At 51.9% G+C, this 26,562-nt stretch overlaps 1 protein-coding gene across 7 annotated transcripts; it reads right to left on the reverse strand.

Moving 5' to 3' along the window:
* On the reverse strand, nucleotides 342-26,123 carry TYK2 (tyrosine kinase 2). Of its 7 annotated transcripts, XR_002340978.1 has the most exons (27): nucleotides 25,864-26,099; nucleotides 23,075-23,182; nucleotides 22,616-22,721; nucleotides 22,003-22,218; nucleotides 17,923-18,046; nucleotides 17,656-17,800; nucleotides 16,888-17,051; nucleotides 15,192-15,558; nucleotides 14,495-14,704; nucleotides 14,237-14,394; nucleotides 10,198-10,306; nucleotides 9,917-10,106; nucleotides 9,728-9,831; nucleotides 9,438-9,620; nucleotides 9,274-9,361; nucleotides 8,163-8,290; nucleotides 7,014-7,149; nucleotides 6,776-6,930; nucleotides 5,706-5,856; nucleotides 5,151-5,248; nucleotides 4,684-4,876; nucleotides 4,245-4,363; nucleotides 3,673-3,845; nucleotides 3,332-3,449; nucleotides 1,893-2,003; nucleotides 1,573-1,808; nucleotides 342-1,042 (listed from the first exon to the last, which is right to left on the reverse strand). XR_002340978.1 is itself a non-coding variant. In XM_013987408.2 (26 exons), the coding sequence occupies exons 4-26, from the start codon at nucleotides 22,196-22,198 to the stop codon at nucleotides 1,674-1,676; spliced, it is 3,555 nt and encodes a 1,184-aa protein (XP_013842862.2). In that variant the 5' UTR covers nucleotides 22,199-22,218; nucleotides 22,616-22,721; nucleotides 23,075-23,182; nucleotides 25,908-26,099; the 3' UTR covers nucleotides 342-1,673.

The raw sequence follows: 26,562 nt of genomic DNA on the forward strand, positions 1-26,562 counted from the left end.
ACAATGTGGCTGACCTGTCTAAAGTATAGTTGTTAAGTAGAAACATGTTGGCAAATACCAGACCAACAAAAAAGTTAGATGTTTATCTTACATTTATTTATTTGTCTTTTTAGGGCCATACTTGCAGCATTTGGAGGTTCCCAGGCTATGGGTCAAATCAGAGCTGTAGCTGCCAGCCTATGCCAGAGCCACAGCAACTCAGGATCCAAGCCACATCTGCAACCTAAACTACAGCTCAGGCCAACGCCAGATCCTTAACCCACAGAGGGATCGAACCCACATCCTCATGGATCCTAGTCAGGATCATTAACTGTTGAGCCACAAAGGGAACTCCTTATCTTACATTTATTTTATTTATTTTTTGTCTTTTTTTGTCTTATCTTACATTTAGAAGGAATAAGCAATGAGGTCCTGCTGTGTAGCACAGGGAACTATACCCAATAGAACATGACAGAAGATTAATATGAGAAAAAGAATGTATGTATATACATGCATGATGGGGTCACTTTGCTGTATAGCAGAAATTGATACAACATTGTAAATCAAATATAAAATTTGATAAATTTTATAATAGTATAAAATATCATAGAAATTTTAAGACATTATAAAAATTTTAAAAAGTATTATTAAGCACTTGTTTATATGGCTCTCTGCTAAGCACTTGACAGATACAACCTCATTAGCTCTTTACCTTAGTCCTACAGGTAGCAAGCATAACCAGCCTCAGTTCAGAGTTGGGAGCTGAGGTCCAGATTGGGGAAGCCACTTGCCTGAGGTCACACAGCGGGAAAAGTGAATCTGGCAATCTTATCTACATGGCACAGGGCCCCCTCAAATCCTTCAGATATATTTACCATACACATTGATGGCCTTTTGTGTTCCAGGCCCTGGTCTAAGTGCTGGCTAGAGGTGAGTGAAGGTTACATAGTTAATTCTGGCTTCTTCTGCAATGAGTATCTTGCCCTAGCTGCAGTCCCCAGGAGAGCAGACACTTGCTGAAGAAGGGCCACTTACTGAGGGTGGAAGTATCTTCTACTTCCTCCTAGGGTGGAAGGTGGAGGAAGGCAAAAAGATCAGATTCAAGGGCCGGGATAGCTCCTTGCTTGTCCTGGGTCCCTCATGAGCCTGTGTCAGGCTCATGACCTTGGAAGGTGCTGTGATTGGAATGACTATGTCCCCCCAAATTCATATGTTAAAATCCTAATGCCCACTGTGATGGTATTAGGAGGTACGTGGGTCATGAGGGGGGAGCCCTCCAGAATGCAATTAGTGCCTTTCTAAAAGAGGCAAAGGAAAGTTCCCTGCACCCTTCTACCTTGTGGGGACACAGCAAGAAGGCACAGGCTATGAACCGGGGAGAGGACTGCTGCCAAGATCTGACCACACTGGTGCCTTGATCTTGGACTTCCTCGCCTCTAGAACTGTGAGAAATAAGTGCCTGTTGTTTTTAAGCCACCCAGTCTGTGGCTGCTTTTTGCTCCAGCAGCCCAAACAGACTAAGACAAGGAAAGTTGGCTCTCAGGAGTGGGGTCCCCAGACAGGGGTAAGGCACAGGGAGTCGGTGAGGCTGACCTCCCCTTTGTGGGCTCCTCTGAGGGTGGGGAGCAGGAGGGAGGACACTCTCTGTGGGTACTGTCAGCTCCAGTCCCCCGAAGCACAGTTGCAGGCAGGCTTCAGCAGACACTGAACACTGAGGGGGCCTGGCCTTGGTATTTCTCCTGGATGGTTTTCAGGATAGGTACGAGGTTCTGGAAGGTGGGGCGGAAGGAGGCCTTTGCCTCCCAGCAGTTCTTCATGAGGCGATAGATCTGGGGAAGGAAAAACTGAGGCTGTGATCTCTGCTTTCTCCCTGGTCCAAAGAACAAGAGCAGGGGAGAAAGGGAGGGGCTCACCTCATGGGGACATTTCTCTGGCTGTGGCAGCCTCTCCCCTTGTTCCAGCAGCTCAGTGAGCCTCAGCACTGTCATCTGCCCCTGGGTGAGGCCTATGAGCTCGATGAATTTCTGCAGAAGAAACAAGACAAGCTCTTTTCAAGAGGCAAGGCTGCCGAGATAGTGGTCAGGAGCCTGGAGCTGGAATGCAGGTGTTCGCATCACACCTCTACCACTGCCAGCTGTGTAACTCTGGACTTTGCCTCTCCCACCTCAGATCTCTCACCTGTAAAATGGTTCTACCACCTGGGGCCACTACTGTGAAGGTTAGATGAACATTGATAGAGTAATCCTGAATTAGGTATTTGGTGTTATTATTATTATTCTTTTCTTTTTTGGCTGCTGTGTGCACCAGATCCTTAACCCACTGTGCGGGGCTGGGGATGGAACCCTGGATACTGCGCATGCTGTTGTGCCACAGCGGGAACTCATTTGCTGTTATTATTAAGTTTCCCAGCAAGCTGTTTTTGCCTTTTCAGAAATTTTTTCCCAGGAGTCCCCATTGTGACTCAGCAGAAATGAATCCGACTAGGAACCATGAGGTTTTGGGCTCAATCCCTGGCCTCACTCAGTGGGTTAAGGATCCAGTGCTGCAGTAAGCTGTGGTGTAGATTGCAGAGGCAGCTTAGATCTGATGTTGCTTTAGTTGTGGTGTAGGCCTGCGGCTGTAGCTTAGATTGGACCCCTAGCCTGGGAACCTCCATATGCCCTGGGTGCGGCCCTAAAAAGAAAGAAAGAGAGAGAGAGAGAGAGAGAAAGGAAGAAAGAAAGAAAGGAAGAAAGAAAGAAAGAAAGAAAGAAAGAAAGGAGGGAGGAAGGAAAGAAAGAAAAGAAAGAAAAAGAAAATAATCTCCCCCCTTTTACAAAGGCACTCTGATTGGCTTCGGGAATAAACCCTTAATACACTCTGGGCTCTTCCCCCCCAGCCCAGGGCTACACAGTCATTGGCTCCCTTGAAGGCAAGTGAGTCAAGTTGGGCCAATCGGAGAGAGTCCTGAATTATGCTGGAAAGAGAACCCTTGTCTCTTAGGCTGGGGGGATGGTGGGCCCGCGGGGTGGGGGGTGGGGTTCCACTGTATCCACAACAGAGGTAAGGTCTGCTTGAGAAATGTTACCACAGAAAACTGCAGAGCCAGAGAGATGGAGAAAATGCCACTCCTGATGACATTCGAAGGTCTACGTGAAGCCCTTTCCCCAGTGTCCCCATGGAGTATGTGAATGGTGGAATAAGCTGTTCCTATTTGAGTTTCTGTCACAGCCAAAGCCCTCTGCAGTGTAAGTGGCCCACTTTACAGAACAGGACTATGAGGCTCAGCCGAGTTAAATGCTTGCTAAAGTGGGGGAGTTGGGAACTCACTAACTCCTCTACTATGGGGTGGGGGTGGGGGCTTGGCTCTCACCGAGGGGGGGCTCTGGCTGGAGTCACAGTAGGTCAGCAGCTCATACATGGTGACCCCAAAGGACCAGACGTCAGAGGCATAGTAGAACTTACACTCCTTCAGGCACTCTGGGGCATACCTGGGGAGAAAGGGCACTCAGGCCTTGGGCTAGACCAGGTTGGAGTCCTTACCTGGGGCTCCAAAGCCCTCCGGCCCCAATTAGGGCCCCACCCTTAAGGGGGGATGGATGCAGTGTTACTGGAACTAGGCCCTGTCATCTGAGACCCCAGCATCCGTCTTTTCCACCCTATCTGCTCTAGGTGACCCTGGCACCCTCCTCCAGCTGGGTCCCGCCTGGTCACCAGAACACAGGGCTGTCCCCATCCTCGCGCACGCAGTAGTAGTCGTGGCCTTCGGGCACGGCCTTGGCTAGGCCGAAGTCCCCGATCTTGACCAGCCTGTTGTTGTCCAGCAGCACGTTGCGGGCGGCCAGGTCTCGGTGCACATAGTGCTGCGCGTGCAGGTACGCCATACCCTGGGGGCGGGGCGAGTCAGGATCAGCGGGGGCAGGGCCGTGACCAAGATGACTGTGGGACAGTCAAGTCAGGTTTGGGGGGATTGGGCGCCGGAGCGGGCAGGATGGAAGGTGGGGCTGGGCAAAAGGGCCGGACAGCAGAGGGGGGGCCACACAGGCTCTCCCGGGTGGGGGACGGGCGAATTGCGAGGCTCCGTGCTGCCATGCTTAGCCAGATCAGCAGAGGGAACTAGACAGGTTGGGGGCGGGACCGACAGGGGTGTGGCCAGGTGATCCGCGGAAAGGACCCGGAAGGAGGAGAGCAGGCCCAGGGGCGGGGTCGGGCAAGCAGAGGGGATAGGAAGCTCAGGCCAGGCAGGCCGAAGAGTTGGGTCTGGGAGCAGGGGCGGACCGGCCGACCTCGCAGATCTGCTGGGCGAAGAGCAGCAGCTGGGCCAGCCCGACATTTTGCCGAGGCAAGTAGTCTCGGAGGCTGCCCAGGGGCACGTACTCCATGACGAGCTGTACTGACTTCTCGCCTGACAAGGGAGAGCGGCGGTCGGTAAGGGCGTTAGAGGCCTGGGCCAAGGACTGCCCATCCTGAGCCCTGCGACCCTCTATCCCAAGGTGAAGAGGAAAAGCCAAGATCCATCCACACTAGGCCCAGTGTGAACCCATCTCCAGGCAATCGAGCCCTCACCAGACGGAAAGGAGGCCCAGCCACGCCCACCTGGGTGAATACACTCGGCCCTCCAGCCTGCAAATGGGAGGCTCTAATTGGCCAGGCCCTTCTGGCCCCGCCCTCCAAACAACATCCACGCTCCAGTCCCCCCCCACCGTTTCTCCAGGACCCGCCCACCTTGGTCTTCGCAGCAGCCCTTGTACTTGACGATGTGTTCATGGTAGAGCGTGCGCAGGATGTCAATCTCTCGCCTCCAGCCGGTGCGGAGCTGGGAACCGCAGCCAGCCTTGAGGGCCTTCACGGCCACCATCTCACCAGTGCCATCGTTGGTCGGGTCATAGCAGTACAAGCTGACTTTCCCAAAGTGACCCTGGCCAGAGCGTGCGGGGGGGTCAGTCCCCCCGACTCCCTCACACCCCGCTCCCCAGGTCCACCTCCAGCCAAGTCTGTTCAGAAAATCTTAGGTCCTATCTACTCCAAGTTGATGGGTCCCCTTGGGGCCCAGGCCTCCCTTTCAAGTTCCCAGGGCCTCCCTAGAAGCTGAGGGTCTTCTTAGGCCAGAGCCTTCTAACAGCTCAGGCCCCGCCCCACCCCCACCCCCGGCCTCTAGGACCCGCCCCTGGTCCTCCAGGCCCCACCCTCACCTCGCCCAGGTCCCGGATCTTTTTCAAATAGCGCTTGTGGAAAATGGTGGGATCTGATGTCGGCAGGTCCGGGTTCACAGACAAGACATCAGCAAGATCTGGAAAAGCCACAGTGAGTGAGTCCCGACCCCAGCCCCTTCTCTAGCAGGCCCACACTTGGGCTCAGAGAAAGCCAGCGACTACTACCCCCATCCAATTCCAGAGGTAAGGAATTTTTTTTTCCAAGAGCTGGAAAATTCCATTTCTTGTTCAAAATGCAGAGTTGGCTGCACCAAAACTGATACGTGGGATGTTCTGAGATCACGTAAAGGGCACAACCTTTTCCTTAATAATGAAAAAATTTGCCAGGGTCTAATTCATCCAAAGAAGTTGTAGCCTTCTTCAAGCAAAACATTAAGGTCTGCTCCGGGCATCCCCACCCCCCAACTTAAGTGAATTAGAAACTGGCACACACCCCAAGCCTCTGCACAGAGACTTGGGTGCACCACACCTGTGTCAGCAAGGATCTCAGCCCCTCTCCTTCCTCCAGGATCCCAGCCCTGGAGTGGTGCTCACTTTGGGGCTGCAGCTGAGTGAGGTCACGCAGGATGGTGCGGAAGGATGGCCGCTGGGCTGGCTCGTAGGTCAGGCACTGGCTGGTGAGTGTGGCCAGCTCTGGGCAGGAAGGCTCAGGCAGTTTGTGCTGTTTCTGGTAGAAGCGCTCTTTCTGTTGGGAAGGGGACAATCAGAAGCAATCAGTGCACCCCCTCAGTCTCCTCCCCCAAAGACAAAGTCAGATCCACAGAGCAGTAGGGCTAGACCAGTCAGGTTCCTTGTTCTTGTCATTTCCATTTTACAGATAAGATGACTGAACTTCAGCAAAGGGACGCAGACTTGCCCACACCTCTAGTCAGGACTTGAATCCAAGTCTAGCAGATTGGGCTATGCCGGAGCATCTCACACTTGGCCCTTCCTGCCCTGGCTGCCACCCGGCTCTGCTCCTAGGAAGCTCCTACAGACTGCAGCTCCCCAAATGCACCAAAACCTCCTCTGGGCTTTGGCACAGGCTGTGCCCTCTACCTAGGCTGCCCCTCCTAGCCTGGGACACTGGTATTTCCTTTTTTTTCTTTTCCTTTTTTGGCCACCCCGCAGCATATGGAGTTCCTGGGCCAGAGATCAGATCTGAGCCGCAGTTGTGACCTACGCCACAGCTGCAGCACCACCTGATCATTTAACCCACTGTGCCAGGCTAGGGATTGAACCTGCACCCTTGGAACCGCAGAGATGCTGCCAATCCTGTTGCTCCATAGCAGGAACTCCGTATTTCTGCACTTAGATTAAAACCTCCTCTGGGAACCCCCGCCCCCCACCTTGCCAACAGCCTATGCTTTCATCATTCCTGTGGTCACTCTGCCTAGAACCGAGGCATGTGACCTACGTGGTGTGTGCCACAACGACCTTATGAGGTCAGGACTACAGTTCACCGAAATTGACTGATGACCAGATGGAGTCCCAGAGACATGAGGCGACATATGTGAGCCCCCACAGACAGAGGAGAGGCAGCTCTGGATCCTAAATGCACTCTCTAGACACCTGGCAGGTGCCAGCCCCCTTTGTGGGATGGGCCCAAGGGTCCTCAGATGTACCTCAGAGGGGCCACGGCCCTGCAGGGGGGCCTCGCCATCAAAGCAGATCTCCAGGAGGGTGGCACCAAAGCCCCACTTGTCTGCTGCAGTGCTCAGGCTGTTGGCTCCACCAGACAGGCACTCTGGGGCTGTCCAAGGGATCCGCTCAACTCGCTCTGGGGGACCAGGTTCAGAGGTCACCAAGGTAAAATAAGTAGGGGAAGCCCATCCCTGTGCCCAGCCCCACCCCGGTCCTCACCCTCTCTGGAGAGGGCATTCAGGCCCACACCGGGGTCACTCAGCTTGATGAAGGGGCTGGTGCCCTCTGCCTGCCCCAGCCGTGCCAGCAGGATGTTCCGGCCACACACGTTGCCATGAACCAGACTCTTGTCTTCCTGGGGGGAGGGGGTGGGGTATAAAAGGGGGCGTGGCCACCTAGGTGTGTAGGCACCACCTCCATCCCACTTGGTCCCCGCAGGGACAGCCCATGTGAAAAAGACACTCATGGTCATTATGGAGAGCCCAGTGCACTGTCACAGTGACAAGGCAGCACTGGGTGCCCAGTGGGTCCTTCCTGTTTCCCAGAGCTGGTGGCCAAGGCTTTTAGCCAGGGGCAAAAGGCCAGAGGACCCCACTGCTGTGCTCAAACCCATGTTCCTTCCCCGGGGCCTTGCACTGGCTGTTCCCTCTGCCGGGAATGCACTTCTCTCAGTTGTGCTCACAGCTCCCACCTCAGTTTCAGGTCACCTTAGTGAGGCTTTCCTGAACCACTCACCTACCTATTTAAGACTTCACCTCTTCCCCAAACTGAAGCAAATCTCATCTCCATTTCTGCTTTTTTCTTCACAGTTCTCACTACTTTCTGACTTTTTTTTTTGGCCATGCCCAGGGCATGCCAAAGTTCCTGGGACCAAGGACTGAACCCAAGCCACAGCAATGACAATACTAGATCCTTAACCACTAGGCTACCAGGGAACTCTACTACTTTCTGACATATTATGTCATGTCCTTAATTATTATTTCTCATTTGCCCCTTCCCATGAAAATGCCAGCTCCCCAAGGACAGACACTTCTGTCTATTTCATTCTCTGTTGGATCCCCAGGACCTAAGACAGAACCAGGCACACAGAGAGTGTTCTGGAAACGGGGGTGACTGGACCAGGAGGGGCTGGGGATGAAATGGTAAGAGAGTGGTGGAGGTGACTCCCACAGGGCCCTGGATGCCAAGTGAAGGAGTTAGGTGCTCTCTGGAGGAAGGTGGGAGCCATAGGGGTGTGTGAGCCGAGGAAACTCATGGGAAGATCTTCCCAGGATAGCATGTGGATGGATGTGTCAAGGCCTCCATATCCAAGGCGGGGGCTGCCCTGGCCCTCCCCACTGCCCCAGGTCCTGCCCACAGGCCACGTACCAGGTAGCTGAGGGCGCTGGCCAGCTGCTGGGCCACTGCCAACTTCCAGGCCAGAGGCACATGGCCCCTCTCCCGCCGCAGCCACACGTCCAGGGGCCCGTGCTCCACGTACTCCGTCACCATGATGTCTGTAAAAGCCCAGCCACTGCAGGCGCTGCCCACCCGCTCACCCTCCCAGGCACCAGGGGGCTGGGATCGTAGGTGGGGAGGGGGCTAGTCAGGGCTGTGGAGGAGGCATGGGAGTGACTCTGGGGGGAGGAGAAACTCAGGACAGAGGGCAGGTGTGGGGTGAGGCCAAGGTGAAAGGTGGCATTTAGGTCCAGAGTGGGGCCGTGGCACAGAGGAGGCTGCGAGTAAGTGACTAGGTAATGATGGGACTGGGGAACTGGGGGTGGGTGCAGGCGAGTGGAGCTCCAGGTGGGTTGTGAGCAATGTTTGGATCCCACAGGGGTGGGATGCTTGTGGAGTGGGGGGTGTGCAGGGTTGGCACGCAGGCCAGTGTTGGGGGGAAGGCAGGAGAGACAGATGTGGGGTTGATGTTGGTAGATCAGAGGCTGGCCACTAAGGAGCTGTGAGGTACACGCAGAGTCGGGGCAGGGGTAGGGGTGAAGCAGGGACTGAGGTCTGGGAGGACTGGGGCAGCCAGCAAGGCTGGGGTCTGTGCAGTCGCAGTGTTGATGCAGTCAGAGGGGCTGGGCCATTAGAGGTGTTCAGGTGGGAACTAGAGCTTGGGATGGAGTTTGGGTGGTGGAGGGTGGGTGTGGCCAGGAATCGGAGTGCAGGTAAGGGTCAAGGTGTATTCGGGGTATAGGTGAGAGTCAGATGGGCACAGACTGGGCTGCAGTCAGGGGTCAGGGTAGAGGTCAAGGGTCCGTGTGCAGTCAGGGATAAGGATGTAGGTCAAGGAGTCCCCTGGTGGACTCAGCAGGTTAAGGATCCGGCCTTGTTACTGCTGTGACTCAGATCACTGCTGTGGTTGATCCCTGGTCCAGGAACTTCCGCAGGCCGCCAGTGTGGTCAAAAAAAAGAAGAAGAAGAAGGATGTATGTCAAGTGGGGTTGGGCAGTAAACAAGATGGGGGTGGGGTGGGGTGGGGGCAGGGCCCACTCACTCTCAGAGCCGTGCACATAGACGCCATGAACGAAGACTAGGTGCACATGAGAGACCTGGCTCATGAGGCTGGCTGTCTCGTAGAAGGCCTGTGGGGACAGAGCAGTTGAAGCGGCCGCGGACCCCTTCATCCTGTTCCCCCAGCTCCTGGCTGCGTTTACTCACCAGGGCGATGTCATGGTGACTGGGGTCTAGCACCTTGAGAACCACTCGCAGCTCCTGCCCACGGTCCCCACTGGATGGGGAGGGGTCCCTGCCATCTGACTTTTCCTCTTCGGGGCCTCCGCCCCCCACTCGCAAGAGGCCCTCATACACGTTGGTCCTTGTGCCCTGGCCTAAGTGGGACAGCTGGGGGCGGGGGAACATTTCCGTGGAACATCTCCGTGACAATGGTTCAAGGCTGCCTCCCTGTGCCCCACCCCAAGGGCCCACTCCCCCACCCCCACGCCATGCACCTGAGTGATGTCTTCCTGGTGGACCCGGTGGAAGCTGAGATGGCTGAGGTTGAGAGGCCTGGTGCAGGCCTGAGGCCCCCGAGTGATGATGAGGTTGGAGATCTCTGGGGGGTGGAAGCCATCACTGAGGCGTGGCACAGAGGGAGAGGCCTCCCGCACCCTGTGGATGCCCCCACCCTATCTTGGTACCTCCCGGCCTCGGCAGGCAGCAGCGGTCCAGGGAAAAGCAGTCATCACCGGCCCGGAGAGAGCAGCCCTGCAGGGCAGCCCGCAGCTCCCGCACGCTGGGGAAGGACCGGCCCCAGCCCTCCAGCGTGACCGTCTCAGCCTGCAGCTCTATGGGGAACTTCCGCAGGCGCAAGCCCTTCGTGCCAGGTGCCTGGGGTGGGTGGCAGGGGTAGGGGCGGTGAGCAGGGGTCCAGGCAGGGAGCACGCTCAGCCCCGGCCCAGGACCCCCGCCCCAGGCCCACCTGGTCGCGCTGGGCCACTGTGAGGATGAGGCGGTTGAGGTGGCTGGTGCTCCAGTGAATGAGGTAGAGGCCATCCTCTGGCCGCAGCTTGGCCAGCACAAATGGCTCCCTGGGTGGATTGGGGGGGACAAGGGAGCACCATCAGAGCTAGGAACTGTGTGTGTACTAATCCGACTGTATACTCACATCGATACTTGTTTTATTAGTAGTAGTAGTATTTTTTGCTTTTTAGGTCCGCACCAATGGCATATGGATGTTCCTGGCTAGGGGTCTAATCAGAGCTACAGATGCCGGCCTACACCACAGCCACAGCAAGATCAGATCCAAGCTGCATCTGCAACTTACACCACAGCTCACAGCAACACTGGATCCTTAACTCACCGAGTGAGGCCAGGGATTGAACCCGAAACCTCATGATTCCCAATAGGATTTGTTTCTGCTGTACCACGACGGGAACTCCAATACCTACTTTCATATTTAACTACTAAAATAAACATTTCCTGATGATAACCCCATCCAGCACCACATTGCTTATCTGTAACTTCCTTCTCCAACTGGATGAAAACTGGTTGTCCGTATCTACAACATAGGTACTTATTTATTCAATGCTAGTAAACAGCAGTTCCAGAATTAACCTGTACCCCTGTGAGAAACAAATATACTGACCAGAATACAGTGTTTCTGCACAGTTCAGATTTTTTTAAATGGCTGCACCTGTGGCCTATGGATGTTCCTGGGCCAGGGACTGAATCTGAGCTGAAGTATGACCTACACCACAGCAATGGCAATGCCAGCTCCTTTAACCCACTAGGCCTGGCCAGGGATCGAACGTGCACCCCCAAAGCTACCCAAGTCGCTGCAGATGGGTTCTTTTGTGGTTGTTGTTTTTCTTTTTTTCTTTTTTGCAGTCATATTCTTAACTCGCTGTGCCAAGTGGGAACTTTTTTTTTTTGATAGGCAAGAAATAGATTTATTAAGAGGATGCTTGTGAGAGATGCAAGTGGGCAGGCAAGGAGGTGCTGCTGTTTGTTTTTTTGTTTTGTGTTTGTTTTTTGGTTGAGCCTGGGGCATATGGAAGTTCCAGGACCAGAGATCAAACCCATACCACATGGAGTTCCTATTGTGGTCAGCGTTAACGAGCCCGACTAGTATCCATGAGGACTCAGGTTCGATACCTACCCCCGCTCAGTGGGTTAAGGATCCAGTGCTGCCATGAGCTGTGCAGTAGGTTGCAGATGTGACTTGGATCTGGCATTGCTGTGGCTGTGGCTGTGGCTGGAAGCTACAGCTCAGATTCAACTCTTAGTCTGGGAACTTCCATATGCCACGGGTACAGCCATTAGAAGCAAAAAACAAAAACACTTCACAAAACCTGCCCAGGAAACTATGACTTGAAAAGATTCATTTATCCCAATATTCACTGCAGCACTATATACAATAGCCAAGACATGGAGGCAACCTAAATGTCCATCAACAGAGGAGTAGAGAAAGAAGATGTGGTACATATATATACAATGGAATATTACTCATCCATAAAAAATAGTAAAATAATGGCATTTGCAGCAACATGGGTGGACCTAGAAATTATCATACTAAGTGAAGTAAGTCAGACAGTGAGACAAAAATATCAGATGATATCACTTATATGTGGAATCTAAAAAAAGGATAAAAATAACTTATTTGCAGATAAGAAACAGACTCACAGACTTTGAAAAATTTATGGTTTCCAAAGGGGACAGGTTGGTGGGGAGGGATGGACGGGAGGTGTGGGATGGAAATGTTCTAAAATTAGGTTGTGAAGTTCCCTTCGTTGCTCAGTGGTTAATGAACCCAACTAGGATCCATGAGGATGCGGGTTTGATCCCCGGGTTAAGGATCTGGCGTTGCCATGAACTGTGTTGTAGGTCACAGACATGGCTTGGATCCCACGTTGCTGTGGCTCTGGTGTAGGCTGCAACTCCAATTCAACCTCTAGCCTGGGAACCTCCATATGCTGCAGGTGTGGCCCTAGAAAGCAAAAACCGCCCCCCCAAAAAATAAAAGATAAAATTAGGTTGTGATGATGGTTGTACAACTATAAGTATAATAAAATTCACTGAATTAAAAAAAAACAAAAACAATGGAGTTCCTGTTGCGGCTCAGCAGAAACAAATCCAACCAGTATCCATGAGGATGAGGGTTTGATCCCTGACCTCACTCAGTGGTTGGGGGATCCGGCGTTGCTGTGAGCTGTGGTATAGGCTACAGACATGGCTCAGATCTGGTGTTACTGTGGTTGTGATGTAGGCCAGCAGCTGCAGCTCCTATTTGACCCCTAGCCTGAGAACTTCCATATGCCACAGGTGTGGCCCTAAAAAACAACAACAAAAATAACAGCAAACAACAACAAAAAAAACCCTGCCCAGCAGGGCACACTCCAAGCTAGTATAAATGTCAGACACAGCTTATCTGGTGACACAGTCTGCACACACACACACAGTTACCAGAACAGGCACACAGTTGTGTGTAACAACTGTCAGCCACTGAGGCTGATAAGGTTACATACACACCCAGACAGGAAACAGCCATCACATGGGCACACACCCAGCCACAGACACAGCTACTCACAGGGTGACACACAATGATGATCAGTCACACACCCCAAAGACAATGATCACAGGCACAGCTGCTTACCTAGTGTAACATGGCAGCACAGAGGCATTGGCATCCTAGACCCAGAGGGGACAACTGTCATAAGCAAAAACAGGTGCTAGGAGGTGACACAACCACACAGGCCCCAACAGCTACACATGTTGTGGCTCACGTGCTGCCATAGACTGAATGTCTGTGTCCTCCTAAAATTCCTATGTTGAAGCCCTGAGCCCCAAGGAGGTGGCATTAGAAGACAGGCCTTGGGGAGATGATTAAGTCATGAGGGTGGGGCCCTCACGAATGGGATTAGTGCCTTATAAAGTGGACCTCTTCCACCACACAAGGACACAGCCAGAAGACTGAACTTGAGGCTGTGAACCAGGAAGTGGAGCTCTCAACAGACACTGGATCTGCCAGCACCTTGAACTTGGACTTCTAGTCTCCAGAACTGTGAGAAATAAATGTCTGTGGTTTCTAAGCCACCCGGTCACTGGTATTCTGTGATAGCAGTCTGAATGGACTAAGGTGACGCCGATGCTGCCCACAGCCACCCGCTTCCAGCCCCCCATACAGCTGTGACATGGCATGGCCAAAGCCCTTGAGAAGCGAAATGACCACGTCACCCTCCTCTGGTGTAGAGACTACGGTCAGGCCTCTTCGACATCCCCAGGATCCAGTCCCAGTGTCACAGGTAGGACAGGGGATGGATACCCAGGCACAGGGCCAATGACCAGACAAGGCGATAGTCACAAACCCCAACCGAGCCACATACAGGATGGCCACAGGCACACCTGATGACCACATAAGCCCTGACACTTCACTCTCAGCCCCACACATTGAAGCAGGAGTGCTCAGACAGTGATCCACAGTTACCAGGACAGATACACACCTGCACAGGGGTGTAAACACCCACATGTATATCTGAACGGCCATGGGCATTTGAGCAACACACAGCCCCACAAAAGTCAACAGTCCTGTCACGTGTGAAAACATGCATTGACAATTTCAAATGCAGCCACTGGAGCAGTGGTGCAGCTGCCTGCCAAATGGACTGTCTACACACATGTGCACACATCCATGTGCATGCACGCACACGTGCACCCACATCAGTATCCAGTGACATGAATGTGTGCATGATGCAGTGTGAGTGAATCCTTGCATGCACACATGCACGCACACACAGGCAAACACACACTGAGGTGTATACCCTAAGACACAAGTGTACATGTGTATGCATTCATACATGTGGGTGAACACACATGCTTTCACAGCCTAAGACATGTGCACACACTGAGACACAAAAGCACACACATCTTGTTCTAACCCCACCATCTCTAGGGCTCACAGTCCAGGTGGCAACTGCTACCACCTGGGCCTGCACCGCCCACCTGCCCTTCCGGGCACTCACAGCAGAGGTCCGTGGATCCCATCCTGGATGCTCATCACCAGCCGTGGAGGAGCCACCTCGTGGCACAGGTAGTGGCTCGAGTCAGCTGTCAGGCGGAAGTAGCCATCCACCAGTGCCACTAAGGACAGGGCCGTGGCCCGGGAAGGCAGGGTCAGCTCCTGCAGGCCAAGGCCACGGGGGACATCAGACAAGGATCGCAGGCCAGAGGTGCCCCGCCCCCCTCAGCCCCACCAGCCCAGCCCCGGGTCCGGGCCCCACCAAGCACTTGTCCTGACAATGAATGCTGACGTGGCGTTCTTTCAGCACCACGTGGGTGATGTCCTGGAAGTTGCAGAAGTAGGTCCACAGGGCCTCCCCAGGCCTGTCCACTGGCTGGTTGCCCCGCTCTTGGGCCTTGGCTTTCTTTCCAGAATGGCCAGTATGGGGAATCCTGCTGCTGCTGCCATCACCAGCACCACCACTGGGACCCTGGAAACCAGCATGTGGGGCAGTGGAATGGAGCAGAGCTATGCCTGTTTAGTTTCCCTGCATGTTCCTGCTGGGAAGAGGTGAAAGCTGAAGGGACCGGGTAACCCTGGTCAGGCATACCCCCAGTGAGTCCCAGTGTCACAGGCTGGACAGGGGACCCACCAAGAAGAGATACACTTGCCAGAAGCTGGAACTTCAGGGCTGGAATTTCAGATGTCAGATATAGGGGTGCTTCAGAGGTACAGACCCCATAAACTAGATCTCAGGGGGCAGAAAGGCAGAGGAGACTCTCCAAGAAACAGGCCCCAAGGCACAGACAGACACACCCCAGAGCCATGTGGGCAAAAACCCTCTTCAACCCAGTCACTTCAGAGGCAAAGGCCAAAGCTGAGCAGGAGTGAGCCACCCACAGAGAACCATGTGGGGAAAAACCATCCGCCACGCGCAGCTGCTCTGGACCTCCAGATGGAAGAGGACCCCCGCTCACCTCTGCCTGTACCAGCCGCCACTGGATGCCATCAGTGCCTGACACCAGCACCTCATGGGTGGTGGGTTCCGGAGCCGCCTGGGGCTCGGGGTCTGGAGAGGACTGCCCACCGTCCCGGATGTAGCAGGGTTCGCCCTCGGCCTGGGCCAACAGCTGCAGGCGGCAGACGGGTACGCGCTCTGTGCCGAAGCGGGGCGCCAGGCGCTCGAGCGTGGCCAGGTACTTCACCATGACGACCTGCTGTGAGAGGCAGCCCGGCTGGAAAGCCCGCAGGAACTTGCGGAAGATGCTCCGCAGGCGCAGCCTCGTCAAAGCGTTGTGCTGCCGGATCTGCCGGCGGAAGGAGCGCGGGATGCAGTCCTTGAAGCTGTGGGGACCACGGGAAGAGGCCGGTCAGGGGTCTGGGTTGCAGGCCAGGCTGGGTGATGTGGGGCAGGTGACTTAACCCCTCTGAACCTCCGCTGCCTCAGCTAGAAAAAAGGCAGGCTGCCCTGGAGAGAATGTGATAAAGAACCAGCACTGGGAGGTTGGGTGGTGTTCAGGCCCAGGGCCCAGGACTCTAAGGAGACCACAGAGCTGAAATCCCAGCTCTTGGGCCATTTCCCTAAGCTCTAAAGTGTTCTGTCTCTTCATCTGTAAAATGGAATCAAACAGTGCCTGCTTCTAGGGCAAAGAGGGAATTAGGACTATTGATTGGCACAAAATAAGGATTATTCGAGTGTTAAAATTTTTTTATTCCTTTTTGGCCACTGTCTGCTGCATGCAGAAGTTCCTGGGCCAGAGACCAAACCGGTGCCACAGCAGTGACAATGTTGCTTCCTTAACCTGCTGAGCCACAAGGGAACTCTGAGGGTTGGCTATTATTATTACTGGAGGAGTCACTATTGTTTTGAGCATTAATATAATTATCAGTAAAAGGCACAGCTCTGGGAAGCCTCTCTGCTCCTCACAAAGCCCTAGCCCTCACCCCTTCTCCCGCCCTGCACCTATCCACCAGTATAGCTCACTTTTTTTTTTTTTTGTCTTTTGTCCTATTAGGGCTGCACCCTAAAATATGGAGGTTCCAAGGCTAGGGGTCTAATTGGAGCTGTAACTGCTGGTTTAAACCACAGCCACAACAATGCCAGATCCGAAATGCATCTGCAACCTACACCACAGCTCACGGCAACACCGGATCCTTAACCCACTGAGCCAGGCCAGGGATCAAACCCAAAACCTCATGGTTCCTAGTTGGATTTGTTTCCGATGCACCACGATGAGAACTCCTTTTTTAGCTTTTTAAGGCCGCACCCACAGAACATGGAAGTTGCCAGGCTAGGGGTCAAATTGGAGCTGTAGCTGCTGGCCTACACCAGAGCTCACGGCAACACCGGATCCTTAACCCACTGAGCGAGGCCAGGGATTGAACCCGCATCTTCATGGATACCAGTCGGGTTCTTAACCCACTGAGCCACAATGGGAACTCCTTTACTTTTGTATTTTGTTTATTGCCTATCTCCTTCATCAGATGTGAGCTCCAGGACAGCAGGGATTTTTGTTGGCCCTGTTCAGTGTTGTCTCCACCACCCAAAACTAGTACCAGCATACAGTAAGTGCTTGATAAATGTTTGTTCAATGAACGAAGGCATGGTGGTATGCAAGGTCCACCCTGGCCCCCAGGTGCCTGGCCATGTCCACCCGCCCCATTCCCAGATACCTGATCTTCTTGGCCACCTTCTCAAGGGGGACACCGTGGCGGAGGGCGAGCTGGCAGAGGTGCAGGAAGGCCATGCCCAGGCTCTCGTTTTGAAAGTGGTGGATCTCCTCCTCACTTGACAGCTCCCACAGCGATGCCACATCATTTACAAACTCATGCTTGCCCTGGGGATGGGGGAATCAGGCAGGAAGGGAGGCATGAGAACCTGTTCATTCCTCAGCTTCTGGCCACTCTGGGGAAAGGAAGGACCCAGCATGGAAGCCTTCTCTGTCCAATCCTATGCCTGTGACAGACATCACTGATGGATCACATCACCCTTTTCCCTGTAATCCTGAGTCTTAAGATTCTTTGGTTCAGGCAGCCACAGGTTCCCAGGTAACATGTTTTTTGTTTTTAGGGTTTTTTTTTTTTTGGCATTTTAGGGCCACACCTGTGGCATATGGAGGTTCCCAGGATAGAGGTCGAATCGGAGCTACAGCTGCTGGTCTACACCACAGCCACAACAACAGGGGATCCGAGCCGCATCTGTGACCTACACCACAGCTCATGGCAATGCCAAATCCTTAACCCACTGAGCAAGGCCAGGGATCAAACCTGCATCGTCATGGATCCTAGTTGGGATCATTAACCACTGAGCCACGAAGAGAACTCCCCCAGATAACACATGTTAAAACCTATTAGCTATGGTGAACTGGGACAGAAGTGGGGACTCCTCAAATGCCCCTGGGTCCCTCATAAATCGTCCTGCCTCCCCAGCCCCGCTCACACCTGCTCAAAGAGGTACTCAAAGGAGGCTGGGTCCAGGAGTTGTACCCCCGGCTCTGCCTGTTCTGAGGTCTCGGTCCCGGGGGGCCCGCAGCGGTACACAGCTGGCTCCTGAGGATTCATGCCATGCCAGTTCCGGAAATAAAACCTGCAGGAAGGGAGAGGACGCAATTGGGGCTTAGCACGGATTCAGATCAGCTCCCAGATGGGGGTGACCAGGAAGGGAGGGGACAGAAAAGGGGACAAGCCCCCCAAGGGGACTGCACCTACCTCATGCGAAAGTGCAGCGTCAGGCTCGAGTCTCCAGAAATATCCAAGATGTGGTTTGGAGGCAGCCAGACTTGGGCCTGGGCATCGAAGAGGGCAAAGAGATTGAGGCAGAGTGGACTGATGCCTGGACAGGGAGAAACGAGTCAGGAGTTGGTGTCTGCTACTGTTAGCCCTGTGGACCCCTAAACCCACCGTCTCCCTTCACAGTCCCTCCCTGAGCCTCCTCCCCTAGGCCAATAGAAGGCAATGCAATATGTTGACCATGCTGTAGCCTCACAGAAAGGCTTCATTTCCCAGTCTCCTTTGCAGCTAGGATGGGGGCACTGGACTGGTTTCTGACCAATGGGATGTGGACAGAGGGAATGTGCATTTTTCTAGGCCTAGAAATAAACCCTCCTGCCCTCTTCCCTGCCCCAGGGATGTTGGCGATCCCTTGTGCCTGGTGCTGAAGCTACAAGATAGAGGGGAACCATCTCACCTATAACAGACTTTATGTAAATTTTCATTGTCTTCTTGTTTTTTTTTTTTTAAGGGCTGCACTTGCTGTATATGGAAGTTCCCGAACTAGGTGTCAAATCACAGCTGCAGCTGTTGGCCTGTGCCATAGCCACAGTAATAACAGATCTGAGCTGCATCTGTGACCTACACTGCATCTTGTGGCAATGCTGGATCCTTAACCTACCAAGCAAGGCCAGGGATCAAATCCCCAACCTCACGGACACTATATTAGGTTTTTAACCCACTGAGCCACAATGGGAACTTCAAAATTTTCATTGTCTTAACCCAGAAGAATCTGGGGGAGCTGCTTATTACCACAGCAAAATTTATCATAAACTGACTAAGCTCTATAACCTGATGGCACTTCGCCTGGTCTCTCTCTGAACTCTAGCCCCAGAGAAATTTCCAACTACTCTTTGGTTGTCTCCCTCTAGACATTTCAGGCTCCCTTAGATGTGCCTTGTTTCAAACAGATCTCATGTGAGGTCCCCAAACCCGCCCCCCTCCACCCAGTTTTTAAGCCAGGATTTGATCCTTGTCCTCAATTCCTCCCACTCCTTCCCCATCAGATTGGTCCCAAGTCCTGCTCTTTCTGCATCCTCCGTCTCTCTAGGATCTACCCACTTCCTTCAAGTCTAAAACCCAGCCCTAGTTCAGCCTCCAGACTTGCTATCATTTTCCATGCTGGCCACCCAAGCATCTTTTTTATATATATCACTTAAAAATTGTATATGAAATAGTCCTGCCAGAATAATTTATAATCACCCAAGGACTGACTAGCCCTCAGATAATAAAATAAATTCGGCAAGTACAATTGAAACCCCCACCTATATCTACCTCCTTTCTCTCCCTTAAAGAGGTAACCACACTCCTGAACTTGGGGTGATCATTTTCCCATCCTCTATGACCTAGTTGTGAATGTTATAAACTCAATGCAGTATTATACCATAGGTGTCCTTCTGCAATTTGCTTTTTCATGTTACAATAGGTTTGTTTCACACATGACGTGTAATTTTAGTCAAATTCCCTTTTCCTGCCTCTATAGTATTCCAGTGCCCAGCCATACTGCAACTGATTTGTGATTTCTCCTGGAGACAAGACTTTGAAATGGTCTCTTGCTTTTCACTAAGACAAACGAGGCAGCTCTGAACATTCTTGTGTGCATCCCCTGAAGCACATGAGTTGAGTGTCTGTAGAGTTCATTTCTAGGTGTGGAACTGAGTACCCCCAGCGAACATACATTTCAACCATGTTGGCTGATGCCAAATTGCTCTCCAAAGTTATTGCATCCAAGTGTTCTGCCCTTCAAAGAAGGAGCATGCCTCCCAGTGAGACAAATTTCTAAAGAACCAATCTGTTTCACTCTGGCTTAAACCTTCTATGGTTCCCATTTGCCCCCTAAGAAGGCCCAACCCCCTCAGCACTGACTAACCATGACCTGGACCCAGACAACTATGCTCTGGTTTCAATTCCTACTTCCCTTTCCAAATTCTTGAAACTGATGCACCAGTTACTCTTAAAGTCTTTTGCTTCCTCAAACAGATCAGGTTTTCTGGGCTCTCTGCCAGACATGTTTCACATCACCCAACAAACCTGTCCAACTTCTTTTTATTTTATTTTTTTAACTTTTTGCCACACCTGTGGCATATGAAAGTTCTCAAACCTCACAACAACAGTGACCCAAGCTGTAGCAGTGACAACACTGGAGCTGCCTGGGAACTCCACCTGTCCAACTTCTTTAAGAATCAGCCATCAGGAGTTCCCATTGTGGCTCATCAGGTTACAAACTGACTAGTATCCATGAGGATGCTGGTTCGATCCCTGGCCTCACTCAATGGGTTAAGGATCTGGTGTTGACACAACTTGTGTTGCAGATCACCAGTGTGGCTCGGATCTAGCATGGCTGTGGCATAGGTTGGCAGCTGCAACTTCAATTCGACCCCTAGCCTGGGGACTTCCATATGCTGCAAGTGTGGCCCTAAAAAAAAAAGAATAAGCCATTAAGAGTTCTTTTATGGCATAGCAGGTTAAGGATCCAGTGTTGTCACTACAGCATCTTGGGTCACTGTTATGGTGTGGGTTCTATCCCAGGCCAAGGAATTTCCACACGCCACAGTAGAGGCAAAAAAAATACATAAATAAATAAAATAAAATTCTGCCACCAATGGGAAAGTACAAGGTATTACAGAATCTACCAGAGGGCCCCCATCTAGTTATGGAGAAAGGGGTTTGAGAGGACTTCCTGGAGGAAGGGACATGTAAGTGAATTCCCCTTGGAGGGACCTTCCCCTCCTTTAGTGAAAGAAATTAGACTTTTGAGCACCTCTACTGCAGGCTCTCCCAACCATTCCTTACTGCTCCTAGGAAAAAGTCTAAATCTAAACTACTCCCTCTGGTGGCTTTTTTTTTTTTTTTCTTTTTCTTTTTAGGGTCGTGGGATTTGCACACTTCCCAGGCTAGGGATCGAATTGGAGCTACATCTGTTGCCTATGCCACAGCCACAGCAATGCCAGATCCGAGCCGTGTCTGCAACCTACACCATAGTTCACGGCAACACTGGATCCTAAACCCACTGAGGGATCGAACCTGCATCCTCAAGGATCCTAGTCATGTTCATTTCTGCTGAGCCATGATGGGAACTCCCTCCCTCTATTGTTGAAGGCACTGTAAGATTTGTTGTGGGGTTTCTTTGGTTTGTTTGTTTTGTTTTTTTGCTTTCTGTACCCATGGCACATGGAGGTTCCCAGGCTAGGGTTGAATCAGAGCTACAGCTGCCGGCCTACACCACAGCCAAAGCAATGCAGGATCCCAGCCATGTCTGTGACCTACACCACAGCTCACAGCAACACCGGATCCTTAACCCACTGAGTGAGGCCAGGGATCGAACCCACAACCTCATGGTTCCTAGTCAGATTCATTTCCGCTGCACCAGAATGGAAACTCCAGCACTGTAAGATCTGACACAGGCTGACCTCTCTTCCATCATCTCCTACCTGGAGGTCACCTCTGCCCTGGTGTCCCTGTTCCTCTCACCCACCCCAGTCTGCTTCCCCTCAAGGCAGCCTGAGAGTGTCTGTGACATCAGAGTCCAAACACGTTCCTCCTCAGTTCACAGTCCTCCAGGACTTCCACCTCACTTGAAGAAAAATCCAAAAGTCCTCCCTGAGGCCCAGAGGGCTCTGCATGATCTGTGCTGTCACCTCCTTGCCCTCACCTACTGCTGCCTCCACTTCATTCACTTGGCTCCAGCTACACCGGCCTCCTCTCTGTTGCCGGCAAGTTCCCACTTCGGGGCCTTTGCACTGGCTCTTCCCTGTGCCTGGCACCATCTTCCCCTAGATATTCCTTTGACTCCTCCCCTTATCTCCTCAAGGTTTTAATTCTTAGGATATCATCTCTGGTCTCCTATACAGTTTTCTTATTCATTGTTCTTCTTGCTGATCCCTGTTAGAATATTAAGTTTACAAAGGCAGCATTTGGGGCTTGGCACACAGAAGGTGCTCATTCAATGTCTGCTGAACAGATGCACAGAAGATTGGATGCCAGCTCCACCCTGCCCTAAGACCAATGCCTCCGACTCACCGACTCTGTGTGCGATGTGGATGCAGACCTCCTCTGCAGTCAGTGTGACCTCACTGAAGGTGACCCAGGGCTCCCCACCACCAGGACCAGCCCAGTGGAGAAGCACCTTCAGGCCTTCTGTGGTGGCTGTGGGCTGGGCTCCATCCCCATCAGGCTTTCGGCCCCGGGTGGTGGCTCCCCAATGGCACAGAGGCATGTTCTTCACTGCTGGCTTGCCTGAGAAGGAATAGCCTATTAGTCCCCACGCCTCAGCCTGGAGGCACCGTTTAGTACCTCAACCTTCCAACCATCCAGCGGAGAGATTCGGGATCCCCTTCACTGTGCAATTCCCTGCCCCCCTCCTCCCCGACCATGCCTGGATCATGTGAAAGTTCCTGGGCCAGGGATCAAACTCACGCTATAGCAGTAACCAAAGCTACAGCAGTAAAAAGCCAGATCCTTAACCACCAAACCACCAGGGAACTCCCCCAATCTCCCTCCCTGGGCCTCAATTTCCACATCTGTTTGATGGCATTGGAGTATGCGTCCCCATCTACTACTTGGCCAGTTATGAAGAATGACACCACCAGACCCCCATATTGGACAAATTCACCAAAATCAGCTCTGAACCCACCTTTCCAAAATAACCAGGCAGACAGGTGTGGTCAGACCGACCTGGGGATGAATCCTGTGTCAACTTAGGCAAGTCATGGAGCCATGCTGGGCCTCAGTTTCCCCATCTGGAAAATGGAGATGCTGAGAGTGTTGCCATGAAGAGGTGGTTGTGAAATTTCTATATTCTTTTTTTTTTTTCTTGCAGTATATGGAAGTTCCCAGGCTAAGGGTTGAATCGAAGCTGCAGTTGCCTCCCTAACCCACAACAACAGGGACACGGGATCCAAGCCACATCTGTGACTTACACTGCAGCTTGTGGCAATGCCGGATCCTTAACCCACTAAGTGAGGCCAGTCATTCAGGGATGCTAGTCAGATTGTTTTACTATGCCACAATGGGAACTCCAGCTTCAAACTTTTAAACTAGAATTGTAGGTGAATTATATACCACTGTTACCATATTGTAGGGAAAGACTTACTATTGCCATTTTGGTTGTTTTGTGGATCCATTGTTCCTTGTTTCTCATCCTGCTGTCTTTCTTTGTGTTGTGATGTAATTACTACAGGATTTTTCCCTTGTACTTACCCTAAGTTTAATGTTATAAGGTTAAGATACTTTATGAGACTTACCTAACATACCTCACACTTATAACACCCTATTTTTAAGCTAACAGCTTCACTTCAATAGAATTTGTAAACTTTACACTTTTAATTCTCATCCACCTCACCAATTTTGATTACTGCTCTTAACAATTTACATGGGTTTTTTTCATTTGCAATTTTTGTATTATTTTTAAAATTATTATTAAAATTTTTTAAATTATAGTTGATTTACAATGTTCTGTCAATTTCTGCTGCACAGCAAAGTAACCAGCCATACATCCATATACATTCTTCTTTTCACATTATCCTCCATCATGTCCCATCACAAGTGATCAGATATAGTTCACTGTGCTGTACAGCAGAATCTCATTGCTTATCCATTCCAAATGCAATGGTTTGCATCTACTAACCCCAAACTCCCAGGCTCTCCCCCTCCCTCCTCCATTATTATTTTTAATGGATGCACCAGCCACCAGCGGCATATGTAAATTCTCAGGCCAAAGACTGAATCCAAGCCACAGCTGTGGCCTATACCAAATCCTTTAACCCACTGCGCCATGCTGAGGAGCAAACCAGCACCTCCACAGAGGCCTCAGCCGCTATAGTAAGATTCTTAAAACTACTGTGCCCCAGCGGGAACTCCTTTCCTTTTTTTTTTTTTTTTTAATTTTTTTTCAAGTTTTTTTTTTTTTTTTTTTGTCTTTTTGTCTTTTCTAGGGCTGCTCCTGCAGCATATGGAGGTTCCCAGGCTAGGGATCTAATTGGAGCTACAGCTGCCAGCCTGTGCCAGAGCCACAGCAACACGGGATCCCAGCCAAGTCTGCGACCTACACCACAGCTCACAGCAACGCCGGATCCTTAACCCACTGAGCAAGGCCAGGGATCAAACCGGAAACCTCATGGTTCCTAGTCGGATTTGTTAACCACTGAGCCATGACAGGAACTCCTGTCTTTTGTCTTTTGAGGGCGGCACTTGCGGCATATGAAGTTTCCCAAGCTAGGGGTCAAATTGGAGCTGCAGTCGCCAGCCTACACCACAGCCACAGCAATGCCTGATCCTTAACCCACTGAGCAAGGCCAGGGATTGAACCTGCAACCTCATGGTTACTAGTCGGGTTCGTTAACCACTGAGCCATGACGGGAACTCCTCCTTTCCATTTTTTAAAGTTTTATTGAAGTATGGTTGATTTACAATGTGTTAATTTCTGCTATACAGCAAAGTGATTCAGGTATACATATATCCATTCTTTTTCACAATTTATATGTTTTTTTAATATTGTATAATTGAAACAGATTATTGTAGTTATGGTTAGTTTTTCCATATTCTTTTTTTTAAAAAACTAGCATTGTAGGAGTTCCCATTGTGGCTCAGCTGATTAAGAACCCAACCAGGAGTTCCCGTCGTGGCGCAGTGGTTAACAAATCCGACTAGGAACCATGAGGTTGCGGGTTCGGTCCCTGCCCTTGCTCAGTGGGTTAACGATCCGGCGTTGCCGTGAGCTGTGGTGTAGGTTGCAGACGCGGCTCGGATCCCGCGTTGCTGTGGCTCTGGTGTAGGCCAGGGGCTACAGCTCCGATTCAACTCCTAGCCTGGGAACCTCCATATGCCGCGGGAGCGGCCCAAGAAATAGCAACAACAACAACAACAACAAAAGACAAAAAAGACAAAAAAAAAAAAAAAAAGAACCCAACCAGTGTCCATGAGGACTCAAGTTTGATCCCCGGCCTCGCTCAGTGGGTTAAGCATCCCGAGTTGTGGCAAGCTGTGGCAGTGGGTCACAGATGAGGCTGGCATTGCTGTAGCCGTGGCAGAGAGTGGCAGGTATAGCTCTGATTCAACCCTTAGCCTGAGTACTTCCATATGCCGTGGGTGTGGACCTAAAAAAAACCCAAAAAAACAAAAGCAACAACAAAAAACTGACATTGTAAATGAATCTGTGCCTTTTCAACACTGTTCTGCCTGTTTCAGTTTAGTACCTTGACATAGACATGAAAAAATAACATATAAAAACAAGAATGAAGTAATTATTGGTTTGATCATCATAATCCTTCTGCCTCTTTCAAGCCACGATTACTGCCTCCTACATCCATCCCCAGGAGCGACATGCAGGCCCTGCTGGCTCCCTGAGTGGAGGAGGGGCTGTGCTCAGCTCTCTTCCCAGCAGTCTGGAACTTTTTGAGAGCTAGGCCCAGGGCCAAGGCCCCCTGAGGTCTCCAGTATTTCCCAGAGGGGCTGTCAGCAATTCCACCGATATTACTGATTTAAGCAGTGATGGGGAAAAAAAGAATATTGTAATAGCACAATGTCGGATTGTCAGGAATCCTTTCTGAGCCTGTTTCCTCATTTGGAAAGTGGGCATATAACAGTCTCTCCCTCAAAGGGTTGTTGGGAGGATTCAACGAGGTGAGGCAGGGAAAGAGCTCGGCACAAGGCCTGGAATGCAATACACGATCGACAAATGTTCTATATTATTATCTTATTAACGTTCGAAATAAGATCCTGGAGATAGGGCTTTGGGGGTGACCATCTCCTCCTTCCTCGTTACCATTGGGCCCAGACCCAGCTTTGAAGATGGGATCTGGGTGAGACCCGCAACCCCCCACCCCGCAACATTGAAACCTCCAAACCCCGATGGTAGGGGCAGAAATCGCGACGTGCACCCACCGGGTAAAGACCAGTCTTAAGGCAGTGTGGGCGCTTCTACCCACCTCCTGCCCAGGGTAGTCAGTCTCCGATCTCCCGCCGGCCACGCCATTCCTGAAGATCTCCTGGGCGCGCCCCCACGTGCCCCGATCTAGACTCACCCTTTAGCGGGAACTCTGGCTCGAACCCGGGACCCCGCCCCACAGCCCCGGGCCGCCGCCGCTAGATCGCAGCTGGGACACCTCCTCCTATTGGCTGCCTGAAACAGGCACACTCATTGGCCGCCGTTCTGCTCCGCCCTTTCTCTGCAAGGGCGGCGCTCCTATTGGTCCCGGCTTCACTTTTCGCTCCGCCTCGGGAGGAGGAATGAGGTCTTACGGAGTCTCAGCGACTTGTTAACCACCTGCTGGTGGACCCAAGTCAGGCTTCCGCACCCGAATCTGGTGCAAGCCTAGGTCCTCACTTCGGCGATTACGGCTGCAGCGGGCCGCCATTCAGTCCTACAACCCCCTTGCCAGATGGCCCTACATTCCATCCAGCCTCTTCCCTATCTGCCAGGCCAGCCTTGCTTTGAGGGTGAGAACGTCTTCCTCCACAGGAGGAATTTCCGGCCACCTGCTCACATCCCTTTTCTGATCGCCTGTAGCTCCGTCCTTTGAAGCCTCTTTGCTCTCTAGGTAGCAGCTTGGACATCCCACTTGATCCCTACATAGCACGTCC

The sequence above is a fragment of the Sus scrofa genome, chromosome 2 (assembly GCF_000003025.6).
Source record: "Sus scrofa isolate TJ Tabasco breed Duroc chromosome 2, Sscrofa11.1, whole genome shotgun sequence".
Taxonomy (NCBI): Eukaryota; Metazoa; Chordata; class Mammalia; order Artiodactyla; family Suidae; genus Sus; species Sus scrofa.